Source organism: Ambystoma mexicanum, chromosome 1p, assembly GCF_040938575.1.
Source record: "Ambystoma mexicanum isolate Mex_15411 chromosome 1p, UKY_AmexF1_1, whole genome shotgun sequence".
Taxonomy (NCBI): Eukaryota; Metazoa; Chordata; class Amphibia; order Caudata; family Ambystomatidae; genus Ambystoma; species Ambystoma mexicanum.
In genome coordinates this window covers 1189888408-1189910322 of record NC_090921.1, presented here as the reverse complement: position 1 = coordinate 1189910322, position 21915 = coordinate 1189888408, and the positions used below count along the sequence as shown (strand labels likewise).

General features: G+C 51.7%; 1 protein-coding gene across 13 annotated transcripts in view; it reads right to left on the bottom strand.

Moving 5' to 3' along the window:
* The window catches only part of LOC138451221 (variant surface antigen F-like), a 342866-nt gene that overhangs the window by 57585 nt on the left and 263366 nt on the right, over window positions 1-21915 (bottom strand). For 6 of the 13 annotated variants that reach the window (XM_069604899.1, XM_069604896.1, XM_069604903.1 and 3 more), the window contains one exon: window positions 17771-17797. The exons of 2 other annotated variants lie outside the window; for them this stretch is intronic. In XM_069604899.1, coding sequence (XP_069461000.1) covers window positions 17771-17797 — 27 coding nt within the window. Of the gene's footprint in view, window positions 1-17689; window positions 17798-21915 lie in introns of all 13 variants that reach the window. 5 more of the 13 variants (XM_069604894.1, XM_069604893.1, XM_069604895.1 and 2 more) reach the window with 1 other exon arrangement.

Genomic DNA, 21915 nt, shown 5'->3' with positions numbered 1-21915 from the left:
CGCTTTTTCCCTGGTGTGCAGCCTGGGCTTGCAGGGTGAGGCACACGATTTTTCTGGGGTGCAGTCTTGCTTTGCGAGGGAGGGCCCACAATTTCGCAGGGGTGCAGCCTGGGCTTGCGAGGTGAGGCACGTGATTTTGCTGGGGTGCAGCCTGGGCTTGCGGGGAAGGGCTTGCCTTCTCACAAGAGTACTGGATGGTGTTTCAAGGGTGGACGCTGAGTCTTGGGCCTGGTTTGGCCTTTAGCTTGCTTTTTGGTGTGCATGGGGTCGATTTGTGGGTGTTCGTTGCACAGTTTGTTTTTACTTTGCGCGGCGGCTAGTGATGCGCCTTTGAATCCATGAATATGCAGGGAGTACAATTCTTTTTCTGCCGTGGCACAGGGTCCTTCTCGGCCCTTGGCCCTTGTGCCATTTCTGCACCTGATTCCATGAATCTGGCCCTATATGTGCAAATAGTACTTATTCTTGTCATGAAAGTGATGTTTCACAGAGTTACAACCACTGAATACACTCTCCTATCAACACACATAGGCCTTTATTTTCACAAGCAACTCGTTTATTTTCCTGGCATAAAAAGTTGGGAGTGACAGCCACTAAATTTGATCTCCTCCGGCACCTCCAAAGATGCTTTTGACTTTTTCTCCACAAATCGTATTTTGTCTTGTCACATAAAAAGACACACGGACTGACAGCCACTGAATAATTTCCTCATGTCTCGTATTCCAGGACAACAGCAAATTAGGGCTCAATAAGTAACAGTCAATTATTATAATCTACACCTGCCAACAATGAATATGAATACTTTTTCTATTTGCCTCTAGCATTTTGTCTTGTCACAAAAAGATGACAGAGTACGTTACAACCACATAATGTACTTTCTGTCTCCCAAACTATTCCAATACAGTTATTTTTACAAGCAATGAGCTACATTGACTCACCGCAAAAAGGAGGTGCAATCACAGAGAGTCACTTAATATAATCTTCTCATGTCCCATAGAATTTGAAATAGTTTTCTATTCATCACTTCTAGTCACACACAAAAAAGGCACACTGGGGTGCAGCCAGGGAATATAATCTCCTCCTCGCTCCAAATATTTTTTCTAGACACTATTAGTATATTTAATCATTACAAAATAAGGCTAACTGAATAGAATCTCTTCTTGATTCCAAATAATTCGAAGACCCTTTTCTCTGCAGCTAGTATTTTGTCTTGTCACTGAAAGATGATACATTGACTGGCAGTCACAGAATGTAATCTTCTGCCCCAGAACTACTAATAGATTATTTTCGTAAGTAACCCTTATTTTGCCTCACCTCAAAAAGAAGGCACACTGATCTCAGGCATTTAATATATTCTACACCTGCCCACCAAAGACTTCTCAGAATGTTTCTAATTGCTACTAACACATTGTCACATCATAAAAGAATTTAACGGAGCAAAATCTCCTCCTGCTGCCAAAGAAATTCTAAGACTTTTTTTCTGCAACCACTCTTTCCTGTTGTCACCAAATAACACACTCGGTTACAGCTACTGAATGAAAAATGCACACACGCCTACAAACAATTCAGTTATTTCTCTACTCAATGTTGTGTATGTTCACATCATGCAAGATGGTCACTGGGATGTACTATCCAGTAGACAATGAAAATGGACACATCTTTTACACATTTCTACATTTCCCTCAACTAATTACTATTTTTATGTTCTACCTCCTCTTCAACAACATCCTATTTTAGTTTTCTACAGCTGCCTCCTATGTATCTGGTTTATTTTCTGGCACACCCTCAACTCAAGCATATTCCGTCAGCCAACCTACCAACCTTCTTTCTCTCCCTCGTCTTCTTCCTAAGAAGGTTGATAAAAGCAATTAAAGTAGTCATGCCTACAATTGAAACATTTTCCTCAAGCACTGAACATTTAAATGGCCAATATTCGGCTGTCTCACAATATGTTCGCCTCTTCTTATTAAGTATTGAGCCCAGTGTGCAAAGGACAATAGATTTTTTGCAAGCCCAAGCATGTCACCCATTTTTGCAACAGACATACGAGACCATTCCCAAAAGGCAATCCACTAACATTCAGATTCCTGGGTATCCTTCTGTGTACCGCTGAATGCACATAGGAAAGGTTGAAAAGTGTGAGCATAGCACAGCAAAACATGATCTTATTATTTGCATGTTTTTGACAAGATTCAACAAGTGTATGCTACCCTGCAAACGCCCTTCAAATGGGAAATTTAGTTAAACAAACTAAACATCAAAGGCAAATTGAATGAGACATTTAAGATTGTATGCTACATTCAACAGGGGAATTGTGGCCAAATCTGATGGCACAGCAGATAATATAATTGCTTTAACCAATGCAATTCAAACTGATGTAAAGGACTTTTTGCATCAGCACAAAATTATCTTTTAGTAAGACAGACACATCATCAATGAATTGGAAAGAAAAGTTTTATTTTTAATACATCAGGGAATATTTGTGATCATTTATTTACTTTGACAACAAAAGGAAACATTTCTCAACCATAAAGCGCGCGCGCGCACACACACACACACACACACACACCCCTCCCCCCCTGTTAAATACACAGACATGAGGGTTTCTTCATCTAAGTGTTTTGTCAATCTCACAGTGAACAGAGAAATCTGAGTGTACACTTCTGAACTATTTGCTCATACAACCATGTACAGCATTTTGGAACACGGTCATAAATGGTTATGAACTTTAAGTTTGGCTATTTAACGTGGGTCTTCATCCTACTGAAACTTCCTGAAGTAACGAAAAGCACTAGTGAAAATGATCCATACCTTCTCAACCATAGGACTAGGTGAACTAGTCTTGGGGTGATGTGAACCACATAATTTTGGGGCGATGCGCAACTTTTCCAGAAGTTCATCTCGAAAAGTTGTGGGTTTAACCCTCGGTCACAAATAAGGTTCCTGCAAGGGATGTCATGGTGCTGCTTTCTCTGCAGGGCATATAATGTGCCACATTGCTCTGCTGTGGCCCACTAGGACCCCACAGGGCGAGGGGCCATATTAACATGTTTTCTATTTGTTTGAGTGCAGTAAGGTAGTGACTTTGGGGGCTATGGAGTTGCTTTGCTGGGGAGGCATGGATAGTTTTACCCACAACAATGTTCTGCAAACAGAACATTCTTGGGGTCATTTTGCAAGTTATCCAGCTTAATAAACAAGGTGTTAAGACTGGTGGTATGTGCTATGCCCTTTTATAACAACATTACTTAACTGGAGGGATTTCCTCATTGTTTTGAGATGGAGAGGTGGTGCTGAGCGCACGAAAATGCCCACAATGCATCCCCACTCCACCCCAAAACACCACTAAACATTTTCATGCTCGCATTAAACCAGTGGATTCCTCTGCAATCGAGCTACTTTTTAAACACCTGGTGAAAGAAGCCACCTTTTATGAGACTCCACGCAAATATCTTCTTCAATCGTCTTTTGCTTTAGACATTTGCACTTGTTTCCACAAAAAACAAAGGTTTAAAGCCATTTTCGCCTGTTGTCACGGTTTTGTTTTACACTATGTAGTGGCAATACATACAGTTGCATCGAGGGCAGGTTTTTGCATGGAAGTGATAATGTAAGAAGTCCCCTTTGCCCAACTTACTGGCCGATTCATGGAATTAATGTGCGCCAAAAATTCCCACGCAGAGGTGCCAAAACTTGCGATTCGCAGTAAAAGTGCGAAAATCGCAGTGCAACTGCGAAAATCGCAAGGAAACCAGCGCACATCGATTCATGGAAGTCCGTGCGTGAGGAAAACATTGGATGTGTGCTGAAAAAGTGCGCGGCGCACGCCGGCGCACAGGTCATCCAACGTCGTGCGCCACGGCCGCTGCGAAATCGCACATAGCGTGGCGCACATTACAAAAGTAGGCGTAACACGGGGCGTAACACTCGGAATGGGGAACAACGTGCGAAAATATGGGCTTCATGGGGGAAGTACAGGAGGCAAGTGCGCAGAACGCCCACACGCTCGCCTACAACTCGTATTCATGGAATCGAATAGGGCAAACCAGCGCACGGTCAAAGACGCGCTTAGGGCCAAACAAGTACGCCACAAGAAAGCAGGCGGTAGCGTCCCTGCGCCTGAAATAAATGTGCGCCAAAATGTGCGCTAACAAAAAGCACCCATATACAGCTATGATGAATGATCCATACAGTGGCCGTCTAGGACAAATGAGGTGCAAAGGGGTACCTACAAACACGGACACCCGCTGTGTGAAAAATAGCGTGTGCGTGTGTTACAGGGTTTGCGGGAAGTTCCACACGCGATTGGACTGGGAACGTCTATTCGGCATGTCTATTCCTGGGTGCGCGGGAAGTTTCACACGCGAATTTGCAGGGTACGTGTATTTCGGTGTGTGCGCATGAAGTTCCACATGCAATTTCAGCAGGGTACGTGTACTCCGGGTGCGCGGCAAATTCCACACGTGAATCCAGCAGCCTACGTGTATTTCGGGGGTGCCGGGGAGTCCCACACGTGAATTGGCCGTGTGGGTCCTCCCAGCTGTTCCCGCTACACCCTCCACGGCTCCTGCAGGCGGCACACACCACAGGGGACTACCCTGCACCCCTGCACATGTCCCGCAGGCAGCCCATCCACCATGGCCATGCCTCCCCAGCCAACCCACATGTTGCCTTGCACTACTGCCCATCAACGCATGTCTCCCAGCACCCCTACCCCCTGCATCCAGGGGCACCCTCCACAAGGCCCCCACTCCTGTCCCCCTGCACCCTCACCCCCCTGCATCCAGGGGCACCCTCCACCAGGCCCCCACTCATGTCTCCCAGCACCTCTACCCCCACCAGTCAGGGGCACCCGCCACCAGGCCCCCACTCATGTCCAACTCATGTCTCCCAGCACCCCCGCCCCCCAGCACTGCAGGGCACCCTCCACCAGGCCCCCACTCCTGTCCCCCTGCACCCCCACCCCTCTGCATCCAGGGGCACCCTCCACCAGGCCCCCACTCATGTCCAACTCATGTCCCCCTGAACCCCCACCCCCCAGCACTGTGGGGCACCCTCCACCAGGCCCCCACTCATGTCCAACTCATGTCTCCCAGCACCCCCATCCCCCAGCACTGTGGGGCACCCTCCACCAGGCCCCCACTCATGTCCCCCTGCACTCCCACCCCCCCTGCATCCAGGGGCACCCTCCACCAGGTCCCCACTCATGTCTCCCAGCACCCCCAACCCCCCACCAGTCAGGGGCACCCTCCACCAGGCCCCCACTCATGTCCAACTCATGTCTCCCAGCACCCCCACCCCCCAGCACTGTGGAGCACCCTCCACCAGGCCCCCATTCCTGACCCCCTGAACCCTCACCCCCCTGCATCCAGGGGCACCCTCCGTCAGGCCCCCACTCATGTCTCCCAGCACCACCACCCCCCACCAGTCAGGGGCACCCTCCACCAGGCCCCCACTCATGTCCCCCTGCGCCCCCACCCCCCAGCACTGTGGGGCACCCTCCACCAGGCCCCCACTCATGTCCAACTCATGTCCCCCTGCACCCCCACTCCCCAGCATCCAGGGGCACCCTCCACCAGGCCCCCACTCATGTCTCACAGCACCCCCACGCCCCTGCATCCAGGGGCACCCTCCACCAGGCCCCCACTCATGTCTCCCTGCACCCCCACCCCCCAGCACTGTGGGGCACCCTTCACCAGGCCCCCACTCATGTCCCCCTGCACCCCCGCCCCCCTGCATCCAGGGCACCCTCCACCAGGCCCCCACTCATGTCTCCCTGCACCCCCACCAGTCAGGGGCACCCTTCACCAGGCCCCCACTCCTGTCCCCCTGCACCCCCACCCCCCTGCATCCAGGGGCACCCTCCACCAGGCCCCCACTCATGTCTCCCAGCACCCCCACCCTCACCAGTCAGGGGCACCCTTCACCAGGCCCCCACTCATGTCTCCCAGCACCCCCACCCTCACCAGTCAGGGGCACCCTTCACCAGGCCCCCACTCATGTCTCCCAGCACCCCCACCCTCACCAGTCAGGGGCACACTTCACCAGGCCCCCACTCATGTCCAACTCATGTCTCCCAGCACCCCCACCCCCCAGCACTGTAGGGTACCCTCCACCAGGCCCCCACTCATGTCCCCCTGCACCCCCACGCCCTTGCATCCAGGGGCACCCTCCACCAGGCCCCCACTCATGTCTCCCTGCACCCCCACCCCCCAGCACTGTGGGGCACCCTCCACCAGGCCCCCACTCATGTCTCCCAGCACCCCCACCCTCACCAGTCAGGGGCACCCTTCACCAGGCCCCCACTCATGTCTCCCAGCACCCCCACCCTCACCAGTCAGGGGCACCCTTCACCAGGCCCCCACTCATGTCTCCCAGCACCCCCACCCTCACCAGTCAGGGGCACACTTCACCAGGCCCCCACTCATGTCCAACTCATGTCTCCCAGCACCCCCACCCCCCAGCACTGTAGGGTACCCTCCACCAGGCCCCCACTCATGTCCCCCTGCACCCCGACCCCCCTGCATCCAGGGGCACCCTCCACCAGGTCCCCACTCATGTCTCCCAGCACCCCCACCCCCTGCATCCAGGGGCACCCTCCACCAGGCCCCCACTCATGTCTCCCTGCACCACCTCCCCCCAGCACTGTGGCGCACCCTCCACCAGGCCCCCACTCATGTCCCCCTGCACCCTCACCCTGCATCCAGGGGTACCCTCCACCAGGCCCCCACTCATGTCTCTCAGCACCCCCACCCCCCAGCCGTGCGATTTGCCTGGGTACGTGTATTCCAGGGGTGCGCGGGTAGTCTGACACGCGATTCCATCAAGGTACGTGTATCATGGGTCCCGTGAACTTCCACACGCGATACCAGCAGGGTACGTGTATTTCGGTGTGTGCGCGTGAAGTTCCACACACGACTGGGCCTGTGAGAGTGGGGTACGTGTATTCCAGGGGTGGGCGGGAATATTTACTCGCGACTGGGCCTGGGAGAGCGTGTTATGTGTATTCCTGGGGTGGGCGGAAAGATTTACACGGTCGCCTACAACGCGCCAAAAAATAAAAGGACCAATCCTGAAACATGTACGCCAGCATGAAGCAGGCGCACGTCCCGCGCAGCATAAAAGAGTGCGCAAACAACAAACAAGCTCAGACGCCAGGATGAATATACCGTTCCTAGCAGCAGTGGCCGTGGGATACCGCAGGAGGAGGAGAAGGATAGTCAGGGCCAGAATCTTCACACCCAGAACCAGCCTATTTGGTATGCCTGATGACCAGGTGTATGGGAGATACAGGTTTCCACCACGCATAATACTCGACCTGGTCAGTGAGTGGGAGGATGACCTCACATCACCCACCCTGTGCTCCCAAACACTCAGCCCCCTGGAGAAGGTCCTCAATGTACTGCACTTCTGCACTTCTTGGCTACCGGATCATTTCAGCGGACAAGTGCCATAGTGGGGGGGTGTCACAGGCCACGCAGTCACGGTGCCTACACCAGGTTTTGGCCATCATCACTGCACGCCCATCAGTCCGCAGGCACATATACCTGCCCAGAACACCTGCAGAAAGGCAGGCTGTCAGCCAGGATTTCTACAGGGTGCCACAATTCCTCAAAGTGCTAGGTGCCATTGATTGCACCCATGTGGCTCTACGTCCCCCCAGGGCATCTGAGCACATTTATAGAAACCGCAAGCACTGGCATTCCATCAACGTCCAGGTAGTATGTGATGCCAAGGGAATCATCACCTCAGTATATGCCAACTATCCAGGTTCCACCCACGACAGCTTCATTTACAGGATGTCAACCCTAAACCGGGACATGGAAGCTGGGCGGCATGGCGATGCATGGCTGCTTTGTGAGTATAAATGCCACAGCACACGCATTCATGACAGATACAGAGTAATGCCAATACCCCACTAATGATCCCCATCAGCACCTCCCCAGGAGACAGTGCCTACCCTCTGAGCACACACATGATGACGCCAATTCGGAACCCCATCACTCCTCCCGAGGTAAGATACAACACAGCCCATATTGCAACCCGGGGCATAGTGGAGCGCACATTCGGAGTGCTCAAGTCACGCTTTCGCTCCCTTGACCGTTCTGGCGGGCAGCTGTTATACGCTCCCTCAGTAGTGTGCAGTATCATAGTGGCAGCATGTGTCCTGCCCAATGTTGCAACACGCTGGGGCCTGGCTGTGGACATGGTGGTGCTCCCACATCCCCAACCACATGCACGCCCACTGCGCATGGGCGGGGAAAGGGCACGGGGTGAGGCAGCCTGTACGCAGCTGGTGGCTAATTACTTCACATAGAAAGCACACCCCTGTGGAGTGCACACAGCCCTGGCACATACCATCTGACAATCAATGATGACTCAATCTGACAATTATGATGAACAAAGGGACAGTCAACTGTCAGAACCATAGCAGCCTGAGATTGTTCATGTGGAAGTGTCACAATGTGTGCATCTCTACCTACACAAACAGCACCAATGCAGTGTCATCAAAAGACACACTTCCATGCAGCAGAAATGAATACCCACTTGCAAAATACAACATGAGAACAGTGCCATGTCACCCAACCCCTCCCCGGCACGGCCACACAACACACCATGGCATGTCATGCAATGTGAGAGCAAACAAATTAATCCCCACAACATGCCCCAAGTGTCACCAACTACAGTGTCCCTAATGGAAACTGGCCACACATGAAATGCTCACAGTAATGCAGGACCAACAACACACATTACCAAATACTTACCAAGAATACCAATCACCTACACAACCTCCAACCTACCATAAACATGACAGTACATATTTAAAAAATTTGTTAGCCTCACTACCTGATAATGGCAGCACTTCGAACACTTCCAAGTATACAGTGTTAGCGCTATGCAAGAGTGTAGGTGCACTGCTTACAACATGGACTCCAGTCCCAAAGTAGACCACCTTGTGAAGACATGAGAAATGGACCTGCAAATTAGTAGGATGAGATGGATGCAGAGCCACATATCAATACACCATGCAGTGTACAATACAACAACAATATGCACTAGGAATGTATACACATATTCACTACAGACTGCCCACATATCAAATGGGAGTCCAACGTCACTGTGTAAGTCAATGTCACTTGGGCACACCCTTTGCAAGAACATGGAAACGGGAAGCAGGAGGGGTGTGTGTCACACAAACCCAAGCATCTGACCCAAATTCAGGACAAGCCTGCATGTGCCCAGCCACAATACAGCGTATGCCCACGGGAGCCACACAAGGCAACACACTGTCTAAAAAATCAAAAATCAAAAAAAAAAAAAAAGAAATCAAAAATGGCCATTAATGGGCCCGGGGGGTGGGGGAGCACACCCAGGAGGTCCGGGGACAGGGTGCACACCAAAACCCACCTGTGTGGATCTTGCGGAAAAAAAAAACACCTCCATGGGCTCATGGCCTGCATGGCTACCCTATTGTGGGAGAATCGCTGCTGTCCCTCTCCTCACCCTCTGCAGCTGCATCAGGAGGTGGTGGCACAATGGGAGGCAGCCCACGCAAAGCCCTAGTCTGGTCCTCCATGGCAGCAAGCATGCGGGTGTGGAAGGTCTGGTTCTGGAGGATAATTGTGCGTAGGTCCCCATGCAACAACTCACGGGATGCCCGGACCTCCGCCCTAGTTGCCTGCATCTCAGCTGAGAGCGTACGTGTGAGCCGCTCCAGCTGCTGTTCTGTCCTCGTGTTAGCTGAAGCCTCAAGCTCAATCAGAGTTGCCCTGAGCTGACGGAGTTCCACCCTCAGGGCTTCCCTGTGACCCTGGGACTCAATGGAAATGGCTTCCCGCAGAGTCTCCAGTGCCGCCCGCCTGTCCCTGTTGGACGCCAACATGTCCTCTCTGTGTGCCTGGCTAATGGAGTCTGTTGCCTGCTGTAGTTGTTCAATTAGCCTTTCTTGGGGGACAATGGAAGTGGCCACCCTATCCATCTCAGTTGATGCTGCCTGTTGGACTGCGATACCGTATATGGATTGCACCCATGCGGTATTGCCAGGTGGCGTACGGCCACTGCGTCGGCGGGCACCACACCTGTCTGGGGCAAGGCGAACTGCGCCTTGCTGTGCCGGCACTGCCTGAGGCTGCAGGACTGCATTCCCCCTCTGATCTGCTGGCCCAGGAACAGGATCCAATGTTGCAGAGTGTGACCCTGCATCCGTAACCACCAAAGGCGGACCTACCAACACTGACATCCCCATTGAGGGTTCTACCCCTGGTGCAGGTGGGTTGGACAGTACAGAATCCCTCCCAGAAACACTTACCTGCGACGCCACATAGGTCTCATCATCCGAATCGACACCCGAATAGAGCTTGGGGGAGGTGCACCCAGAGACACCCCTTGAGATGACGGCTTGCAGCAAGTGTGGGTTCTCACCCACCACTACACCACGTCCCTCACTGGTGCCCGGTCGGGCCTGAGACCCCTCCTGGGTCTGCACCATCTCCACAACCCCAGCAGTATCAAGTGCGTCATCCCCTGCAAAGACATGAAAGAAAAGAAATGGGAACAGGCATTAGCAACATGGAACACAATTAGGGCTGAGAAGCAACAGAAACAGTACTTCATTGACACATGTACCACATGACTATAACCCTCCCATGCATGCACTGTCACTGCGTATGAAGGGGAGGCAAATGTCACACATTGATGACACCAAGGTGGAAGACCAACACATTTGCTGCATGCTGCCTAGCAGTGCCATCACACATTGGCCTGTGATTGGCATTTCCAATACACATACATGACACATGCCATCACACAGATGGCATGTACCCTAGCCATGTCACACATGTGACAATAGGACTGAGAAATGCCTAGTGAAGTGGTGGAATGCAGACAATCAGCCTGAATGAACAAAGAATAACATGCAACTATGTTGTGGCAAGATGACAATTCAAGGGCAACTGGCGTGAGGTTGGGCTGAATGTCTATTGTTGCTAGAAGGGATACTGCAACACCCAAATCCTGGTGCGCAGAATGTATTGGATGAAGCACATTGGTGACCCAAACCACTCAGGCACACACCCCCTCACCTGGCACTCAATCAGAAGCACTCACTCACACACCATGCACATGGATGACACACACATGCATGTGCACTCACCGGACAATGCCTCGTAATCTGGCAGGTCTCCCATGCCTTGGATCTGTTCCTCCGTGACGTAGGTCCCAGCAACATACTCATGTGGAGTGAGTTCAATGTCCTCTGCCGGAGACCCACCTCCAGTCACTAGAGTTGCGGCATGACTTGAGGCCAGCTTTTTCTTTGCCCTGCGCTTAAGGTCATTCCAGCGCTTGTAGCAATCATTAGCTGTGCGCCTCATGAATCCAAGGGCACTTATGAGTTCCGCAATGGTCTGCCAGTCTGCCTCACGTTGTGCAGGTGTGGTCTTTCCTCCTGCAGTAATCACCATTTCGCTGTCATGTGCGGACACATACTCCACAAGTGCATGAAGTTCGACCTAATTGAAGCTGGGCTTCCTTGGTGGGCCGGACTGTGTAGCCGTGTCTGGGGCATCAGCCTGTACTGGACAAACTCTCTTCCTCTTCCGGTTGGAAGGTGGTGGTGATACTGAGTGTCCTACGCCGCTCTCGACACTAGGGGCAGGAGCCCCCGTGGACTGTGGACTAGGAGTGTGGGAATGAACACTCACCATGGGACTTGGTGCAGGCATTAGCTGAAGTGTGATGTAGTCAGGGGGAACGTCAGCAGGATGGACTAGGACCGACACTGCCCTGGCTGGGACACTCAGAGCTGGGGTGGATGGAGCCGCAGCTGCCCCTGCAGCCTCCCCACCCTGCCTACTCGGGGCAGCAGATGACATAGCTGCCCCTGATCCACGTGTGCTGGTGACACCAACGTGCACCGCCACACGTGGCCTAAACCTGCTGACCTGGAAGTCAGCCATGGAGTCACCCAGTGCCAGGTCTGGTGCCACAATGGGCTGGTCCAACAAGGGCTGAGCAGGGATGGTGTCAGCCACGTTACCCTCAACCGGGGGGGCATGGGTGTCCCTGACTGGTCACCCACACATGGGGGGCTAGGGGCACCCTGCAAGTCCTGGCCACGTCCCCTACCTTATCCACCACAGCCACCTCTTGTGCCTCGCCCACCTTTGCCACCCTTACCGCGTGCTTGCCTCCCAACCATGGCACTGATGTAGTTGTGCATATGGGAGTTGCAGTAAAATATTGTCCTGGGCAATTGGGGGTCAAAGGGGTAGGGTACTAGATGGAATTCATACCCTAGTGCTCTAGCAAGGCTGCATGTGACCCCTGGGGGAAGATGACGGGTCACGCAATGCACAGGCACCCCGAAAAAGGGAGATAATGTGCACGCAACCCCTCCTAGACCACGTGCGTGGAAAAAAAAACCTGCACTACGCTGTGGCACCCAGAAACACAAAAATGAACGTATGCGTGTCACACGAAGCCTAGACTGACCTCTGAAGGGGTAGATTACAGACGGGGCAAGCACAGATGTCAAATACGTGCGCGACTCACCGTCTGCCAGGAAAAATCGCGTGAAAAATACGCGCGCGTGCGCGTTGGCAACACCCCCGCCAAAAGAAGAATTGTACGCTGTCTGAGGAGACAGGACAACAGGAGAAGTGAACGCTGTTTGAGGAAACAGGCCCAGGAAAAAGACAAGAAGAGAAAAAGCTGTCAGAGGTAACAGGGAGTACGAACTTGGAACGCTGTGAAGCAAATCGCGTGTGAACCAACAAGAAGTACAGATTTCCCCCACTCGCTCTCCACGAAAAGCACGTACAAGGAAATGGCGTTCTACACGTACCTTTTAAAAATGCCCACACGTCCAGCGTCACTTCCGCGTGTACGCGCTAAGGCCCCATCCTCCAATTACACGAGCTGACACTCTGATGTGCAGTCATTGGACGTGTAACATGCACCCGTGTACAGGGAAACGCACAAGCACGCACGCCACAGACGCGCGTACGCGCTGTTGGCCTTTGGGCCAATGAATTTGCGTACGTGTGCTGACACGCTTACGCGCTAAGGCCCTTTTTCTTTCGAATTACACGCAGACGTGCTGAATTTTCACGTGCCAAATCACTTCATATCAAGCTGGCCACGCGTAAGCACACGGAAGACCACGCTCCTGCCCAGAAGGCCGAATTACTGCCCCCCAGAGCCCCGAGCACGCTCCCACCTGCCATCTGCTGCTGCCCGATTGCCTGCTGCCCACGTGCCCTGCCATTTGCTGCCTGCAGATCAGCCAGGGGTGCTGTTGCTGTGACCACCCCTGCTGAAACGGAAGACTCCCGACTGGGATTCCATCGCTCCACAGCCCAGCCCCAGGACCCACTTGCCCACCCACTCCTGCCTCTGGGGTTGTCATGTCGAGCACTGCAACATCTGGCATCACTGACAACCCCCGGCCAGAGAGGCAGAGGGGCACCAGCTTCACTGCCAACGAAGTTGGTGTCCTGGTGGAGCAAGTCCTGGGGCAGTATGATGCCCTCTTCAGAAGTTTGCGTGCCGACAAGGAAGGACGGACTCAGATCTGGACGGACATCGTGACTGCCATCAACGCGGAGTGGGTGGCAGTCCGCGACTTCCAACATGTCAATAAGCGCTGGGAGGACTTCAGGTCCAGGACCCTCAACAAGGCCCGGCACCTCTTGAAGGCAGCGGATGCTAAGGGGCACCGGGGCCACTTGTCGGACGATCAGATGAGGGTCCTGGAACGCATATCCCCAGTGCTCCACGTCCAGGTCCTTGAGAGGCAGACCCGTCTGGAGTCGAGCGGTAAGTGTACATGCGTCATGATTGTAAGCTGTGTGTGTGGTGATGTGCCAGAAGTGTGCAGGTTGCACATGTGTTTGTATGGGGCCAAGTATGGGTGGGGGTGTACAGGGCCGTGAGGCTAACACATGCCAGGGCTGTCATGTGTGAGACATGGATGGTGCTTGTGTGTGTAGGCTTGCATGCCAAATGCAGTTGTGTGGGCACACATGTTTGGATGAATGTGTATGTAAGTAGGCATGTTCGCGATGTCACACATGGATGTTGTTTTCAGCTGCATGTATCAGCACTGTGTACATGTGCATGTGTGTGTATTTGACAAGGGTGCAACAGTGATGCAACATGGATGCATGTGACAGCCGGATGTGGAAGCCTGATTGGCAGATGTGACATGGAAGCCCATCTGAACACTGTGACAGTTGGCAGAGGTGTACACATGCATGCAAGTGTGGTGGTGTGTGTGCATGTGTAGTGCACTCCCTGTGTTGCATGTGATGTCTGGCTCACCTTTTCCTGCTCATGCTGTTGTATGTGTATGGATGGTGCTGGCAGTTGCGATATTGCTGTGGTATGGCTCATGTGTGCAAGTTGAAATGACAGGTGTGTTGGCGATTGTGATGCCATGTCTGAGGTTTGCCAATGCCACTCATGTACAACTGTCATGTGTGTATGTGTCCATTGTACAGTGCCCTGATGCCTGTGTTTTATTTCTCCCTGTCTGCAGCGTCAACTGATGAAGAGGGCGGAGAAGGTGCTGTGGAGCACAGCGGCGGGGATCGCACCGCCAGCCGGAGACGCAAGGCCCGGCTCCCCTCCCAGGTTGTGATCTCGTCGGGGAGAAAGGAGTCCGGTGCCGCGTCCCAGGCCGCAGCTGCCGGGGGGAGGTCCAAGAGGAGGAGGTCGGAACCAAGGTCGGAACCAACGGGGGAAGATGGCACGGAGTCATCCAGGTTGGTGAGGGGTTTGGTGGAGGAGGAGGGCATGCAAGCAACAGAGATGGGGTCTGGAGGTGGGGATTCCACTGGTGCTAGTGGTGCAGTGCAGGACCAGGGACAGGAGGCAGCACAGGCCGCTGCGGAGGTGCCTGTGTGCAATCCTGTCCCAGATCCTGTCACTGCATCATCTTGCACCAGCAGGGATGCCTATGTCCAGACCCGTTTTCAGGCAGGGGATGAGCTCACAACAACTGGCCTTCCTCTGCCTGTGGACGTGGCTATCCGGGTCTGGGTTGAGCCTGTCCTGACTGGTGTGGCGTTGCGTCAACGGGCCATGCGAGGTGACCTGCAGTCTTTTCATGAGGAGACTGCACGTCATCTCGAATGGCTCGTTGACCGCGTCGGCCTACTGGGACAGGTCACCCAGGCCGGATTCCTCTGTTTGATGGGGCTTGCTCAGACCCCTCCTCAACTGAATCCCCTATGCGCCAATCGTCCTCCGTGCCATCTTCCCACTCATTAGTCATTTTTAAGGTCTATTTATTTTGAGCATCTAGTTCTAATATAACGATTAATTTATATGGAAGTCTTGAAGTTATTTTCTTTGATTAGTGATAACTTTTAGTTTAGAGCGGAAGGCTCACCTATATATTGAGGATGAGCACAATCCGTGAAGAAAAATTATTCACAATTGCAGCACAGAGATGAAAGTTAATGTGCTGTTCCTATTGCAACGTGAACTGTTGAAAAAGAAAACACTTTTAACATCAATAAGGTGTTTAAACAAAATAATATTATTGTTGAACCCTTTTTGGTGAATAATTAGACCAATGCTTACCATTGTTGTTCCCATAAGGGCCAGGGATCTAGGTTGTGATGACATGTTGGTTGGGGGACATGTGTGGGGGCCTGCTGGCAGGTGCCCTGACTGGTGGGGGGTGGGGGTGCTGGGAGACATGATTGGGGGCCTGGGGGAGGGGGGCCCACAGTGCTGGGGGGTGGGGGTGCTTGGAGACATGAGTTGGACATGAGTGGGGGCCTGGTGGAGGGTGCCCCACAGTGCTGGGGGGTGGGGGTGCAGGGGGACATGAGTGAGGGCCTGGTGGAGGGTGCTCCACAGTGCTGGGGGATGGGGGTGCTGGGAGACATGATTTGGACATGAGTGGGGGCCTGGTAGAGGGTGCCCCACAGTGCTGGGGGGTGGGGGTGCTGGGAGACATGAGTGGGGGCCTGGTGGAGGGTGCCCCTCGATGCAGGAGGGTGGGAGTGCAGGGAGACATGAGTGGGGGCCTGGTGGAGGGTGCCCCACAGTGCTGGGGGGTGGGGGTGCAGGGGGACATGTGTTGGACATGAGTGGGGGCCTGGTGGAGGGTGCCCCACAGTGCTGGGGGGTGGGGGTGCAGGGGGACATGAGTGGGGGCCTGGTGGAGGGTGCCCCTGACTGGTGGGGGGTGGGGGTGCTGGGAGACATGAGTGGGGGCCTGGTGGAGGGTGCCCCTGACTGGTGGGGGGTGGGGGTGCTGGGAGACATGAGTGGGGGCCTTGTGGAGGGTGCCCCACAGTGCTGCGGGATGGGGGTGCAGGGGGACATGAGTGGGGGCCTGGTGGAGGGTGCCCCTGACTGGTGGGGGGTGGGGGTGCTGGGAGACATGAGTGGGGGCCTGGTGGAGGGTGCACCACAGTGTTGGGGGTGCAGGGGGACATGAGTGGGGGCCTGGTGGAGGGCACCCCTGACTGGTGGGGGTGCTGGGAGACATGAGTGGGGGCCTGGTTGAGGGTGCACCACAGTGCTGGGGGGTGGGGGTGCAGGGGGACATGAGTGGGGGCCTGGTGGAGGGTGCCCCACAGTGCTGGGGGGTGGGGGTGCTGGGAGACATGAGTGTGGGCCTGGTGGAGGGTGCCCCACAGTGCTGGGGGGTGGGGGTGCAGGGGGACATGAGTTGGACATGTGTGGGGGCCTGCTGGCAGGTGCCCCACAGTGCTGGGGGGTGAGGGTGCTGGGAGACATGTGTTGTTGATCTGTAGTGCAAGGTGACATGTGGCTTGGCTGGGGGGCATGGCCATGGTGGATGGGCTGCCTGCGGGACATGAGCAGGGGTGCAGGGTGGTCCCCTGTGGTGTGGGCTGGCTGCAGGGGCCATGGCGGGTGTAGAGGGAACACCTGGGAGGACTCACATGGCCAATTCACGTGTAGTGCTCCCCGCGCACCCCTGAAATACACGTGCCCTGATGGAATCACATGTGATACTTCCCGTGCACCCTGAAATACATGTACCCTGATGGAATTGTGTGTGATACTTCCCGCGCACCCCTGAAATACACGTACCCTGCTTATTTTGCGTGTGATACTTCCCGCGCACCCCTGGAATACACGTGCCCTGATGGACTTGCGTGTGTTACTTCAGGCGCACCCCTGATGTACACGTACCCAGGACAATCGTGTGTGAAACTTCCCGCGAACCACTGAAATACACGTTCCCCGCTTGGCATTTGCTGTTTGGCAGCCCTGTGAACTGGTCCAGGGTTAGCGCCGCCCTTTGCGATGAATTGGGAATTTTGAAGGCTTTTCCTTGCGCGAGGGCGTTCTTGAGGGCGTAACTGGCGCTGCTGCAGGGTCGCTGCATCACTCTGCGCCACGGCTGGTTTTGGAGGCTGGAATCCATGAATACGCTGTGCGATGAAATGGATTTTATCGCACGCGGCTGGCGCAGTGTATCGCACGGGGACACTGTGCGCCAGCCGCGTGCGCCACTTTTGTGCGAAATTCTATGAATTACCCTGTTCGTTTTTAAATGATAATTACCCACTCTGACTTTTTGAGAGGGTATTTTCTTCTGTTTGATCATATGATCTTTCAGGTTATATATCCCACTAGAAGCTTTCAGCAGATCATGCTACCTGTATTTCCATGAACCTTTCATCATCTGATTCCCACACACCTGTCCCTTGTTGGTTGCACCCATGGCAGGACGTGGACAAATTATGATTGTACTCCCACTTTGGCTGCTCTGTTTTCTCACCTGTGCTGCTTCCATCCTGTGGGCCTTCTGTTATAGACAGGAAGAATAACATAGAAAAGGAAACACGTATTAATGATTTGTGTCTTCAACATCACCGAATAGATTCATTTTCAACTGATAGCCTTGCTCAGACGTAATAGCATCCATCTGCTAATACACATCATGCAGCCCGGCAACACCCTTGCAAGGATACTACTTAGGAAGCTCAGAGATATTCTAAGCTGCTCCATTCAACCCTCTGCTGAATAAACCGTCTCTGTTCCAGGATGAGGGCGGACTAGTAGTAACAGGAGTTATGTCTGATGCTTGACAATTTACGAGTGCTGCATCTGTGAATGTGGCAAACCAAGGAAAAGCACCGCCCAATGAACTAAGATCTTATTAAATGAAAAAAATCCTGTGGCATATCAACAAATACATTCTAAAGCTTTATTAAAACGTTATATAATTTCCACTTTTGTTTTAAAAAAAGGATACATAACTTGTATACTTCTGTACAAGAAAAGTCATTTTGTATAGAAATGATAAAAGGCATATGTAACTTAAGACTGAACCAATAATTTACATCTTTCCAAGAAACTAAGATACATTTGTAAATACAAATGCAGAATTCCTAACCTCAAAATGTATTTTTATCAAACATTTTATTTGAGGTAAATGTATTCTTCAACACTGAGATTAGTCGAGCACTGATATCTGGCTCTACAACACATTCATTCAATGTATGACATTTTTTTCAAATGTCAAATAAAATTTGAAGAATATAAATCAGTAATGTTGGAAAGAATTAATTTGATAATTTGATAACATACATTTAAAATTGTACAAGTAAAATTGTAAAATATCTTCTCACCCTGTACAAAGAAACACAATTTTCTCAAATTTAAAAAAGTTATGAAAATATATTAACACATTTTTAGCAAGCTTTCCAGATATATTTTTAAAAAAATGTATTATTTTAAAATGTTTCAACGTATTTTTATAATTGTGTAAAAAAAAGGAGAACATATTTGAAGAAAAGGTTTTGCAATGGTGTAACCTCTTCTCATCTTTTTGATCTTGCAATCCAGCCTTGTGCAAATGCTGTTAGAATTGGAAATTAGTTACAGGTATTTTCATTATTTCAAATGAATAGAAAATGCGCTTATTTTATGATGTTGCTCTTCAAACGGATTCTCCCCTACGTCAAACACTCTATGTTCTCTGCCTTTCTTACGGGAATTTGACCATTTTAAAGATTTCACAATCAACTGTTTCTTGTCCTTGGCTCAAAGAACAAAGCAGCTTCAATGAAGTCAACATAGGCATTGAGTTAGGGAGAGCAATATAACACCGGTTTGTGTTGAAGCCAAGGTTGCAAGCAGCAACATTGTATTGCGAGCGCTGGAAAGAACATTGTTAAAACGCATGTTATAAGAGACACAAGTGAAGTTGAACTGCTGATGAAGGATTTGCCCAATCAAAGTTCTCTTTATGGTATCCAGTTGAGAAGTCACAAAATTAGATAAATATGGTCCGAGCCTGATGGAGGGAGATGGATTGAAAGAGAACAAATAAATGTGAATTGAAGTGGTCCTGCGACGGGTCAAGCAAAATTCCACGCACTGTGTAAAGTTCATGAATTTAGTCCGAGCCCGGCAGAGGGAGAACAATTGAATGTGTTGTATAAAAGTGGGTCTGAGCCCAGTGGAGGGGGACCCGGGGTGAACAATACATCACCCAAAAGGTGTATAAGTAAAAATCCGGAGAAGAAAGGAACTTGTTGTGTTGCATCAGGCCCTCTGAAATAAGAGACTTTGGGCCTCATTATGACCCTGCTGTTCCGGCAACAATGGTGCTGGTAAATCCGCCACCACCTGTTGTTTCTGGACCGGCTGATTCCGAGTTCTGCAGGTGGGAGGTGTCAATCCCGCCAGGTTTGACCACACACACACCCCTCCCAGTGTTAAATACACAGACATGTGGGTTTCTTCATCTAAGTGTTTTGTCAATCTCACAGTGAAGAGAGAAATCTGAGTGTACACTTCTGAACTATTTGCTCATACAACCATGTACAGCATTTTGCAACACGGTCATAAATGGTTATGAACTTTAAGTTTGGCTGTTTAACGTGGGTCTTCATCCTACTGAAGCTTCCTGAAGTAACGAAAAGCAATAGTGAAAATGATCCATACCTTCTCAACCATAGGGCTAGGTGAACTAGTCTTGGGGTGATGTGAACTACGTAATTTTGGGGCGATGCGTAACTTTTCCAGAAGTTCATCTCGAAAAGTTGTGGGTGTTAGGCGGAAACCTGTGCAGTTCCCTCTGGGACCACTGCAAAAGATTTAGGACTACAGGCGTTTGGCGGTGAACCCACTTGGTAGCAGTCTGCACCACACAGATTCACTTGGTAGCTGTGGCTGAGCAGTCAGACTTCTCTCAAGAAAAGTTGAGCAGTATGTGGAGTATACAAAATAGGGCAATTCTTCACAGCAAGACAAGCAAACACGCAACGAGGCTTAGTGTAAAGATATTAAGGTATTTCTTTATAATCAAAACATCTATGAAAAACACTAAGGCTCTATCACGGCAAACAAATCAAACACAATTGCTCTACGAAGAAGAAAACGATCAATCCCCCTAACAATATTTCGACAACTCTAGGTTCTACTGGTACCACTTATTTTCAGACAGAAGTGTATACCTCAACCTAGATGACACTCTAATATTAGTTAGGACGGGAGAGAAAAATAAGCAGGTTACGAAATCAACACAGTTCAATCCTTTGCGGATAAAATGCAAGGCAGGAAGGCAAGAATCACAATAGATCATCAAGTTCAGAGGCCAGGCCCACTCGGAGAGAGGCAAGGCGCGATGTCCCAAAAAGTCCCTAGGGGAGATGCATTCAAGTCTTTGTAGCAAATTGTTATCGGCAGATTGAACCAGTTCAGAACAATAAATGAGAAAAGCTTGGAGGCGACCCAACGGAACGGAGAGGATTAAGACACCTCACTCGAACCGATCGAAAGGGAAGCCAGGCGGACACGGTACCTTGTTGTGGAGGGCAGTTGTTCCTGGTGGTGGATGCACGTCGGGTCTTTGCCAAGAGTAAAGATGATCTCGTCGTCGAAGAAAAGTGAAGTCCGGTGCACCACCAGGGAAGAGACCAGCCGCGGAATGCTCCGTCACAAGGCACCACCTTTTGGTCACGGTACAGGGGTAGTGGCTATCCGGTTGCCGAGGTGCTCTGCACGGGCAATTTGACCACTGCGTCCTGAGGCGAATAAAAAGCAAAGGGGACTGGTTGTTCCCACCAGCCAGGGGAAGAGACTCTCCGGCAGGGAGATCTCCTCTGTCGTCGGGAAGTGGTGAGTCGGTTCCGCAGGGCTCCACCGGAGGTGTCATTGTGCAGGTCGGCTCAGCGTTACCCTCGTCGGATTCTTAGGTCCTGTGGCGACTTCTGAAGATCCAGTCCCAAAGCCCTGCTTTTATGCAGAAAATCCCCATTCATTCAGCCTAGCTGTCAATCAACACATGCTAAGTGGTGAGCGGGAAGGCTCACCACTTGGGCCAATCACTCCAGAGTGCGACCGGATTTGGCAAGGCAACTCGGTCCAGGGTGCCTAAACCCCCTCCCACACCGCTGTGGTAACCCAGACAGAATGGCACCACTTTGGAGGGTCTCTGTCCAGAGGCCCGCCAAAAGTGGAACAAAGGGCTCAACCTTTGATTTAGGAGTCACAGAGACGACACAGACGCCATTTTAAAAACCGAGTTCTGGCAGAAAATATCATCCGATAAACTTATTTAAGATAAGGAGACCGGTGGTACGTTAGAGATTAACGAGAAAAAGGGTCAATCTCCAACAATGGGACGAATTCCATAGGGTTATGTTCGGGGTCGAACATAACAAGTAGTTTCCACTGCCACCAGCCAAAACTCGACGAGGGGGGACGGGACAGTGCCCCCTCGAGTAACAGATCTAGGAGTAATCGAATTACCCCTACTAGTACGTCCACAATAAGATGGTTTGTACTAGTTCTGTTAGTAAATTTAGGTCTAGTAAAGCCAATGGTGACTTTACATGCCCGGGGAGACAGTAGTCAGTCCCCGGGTATGGAGTCTATGGTTGGGGTCCGCTAGGACGCCCCAGTGTTACGGCA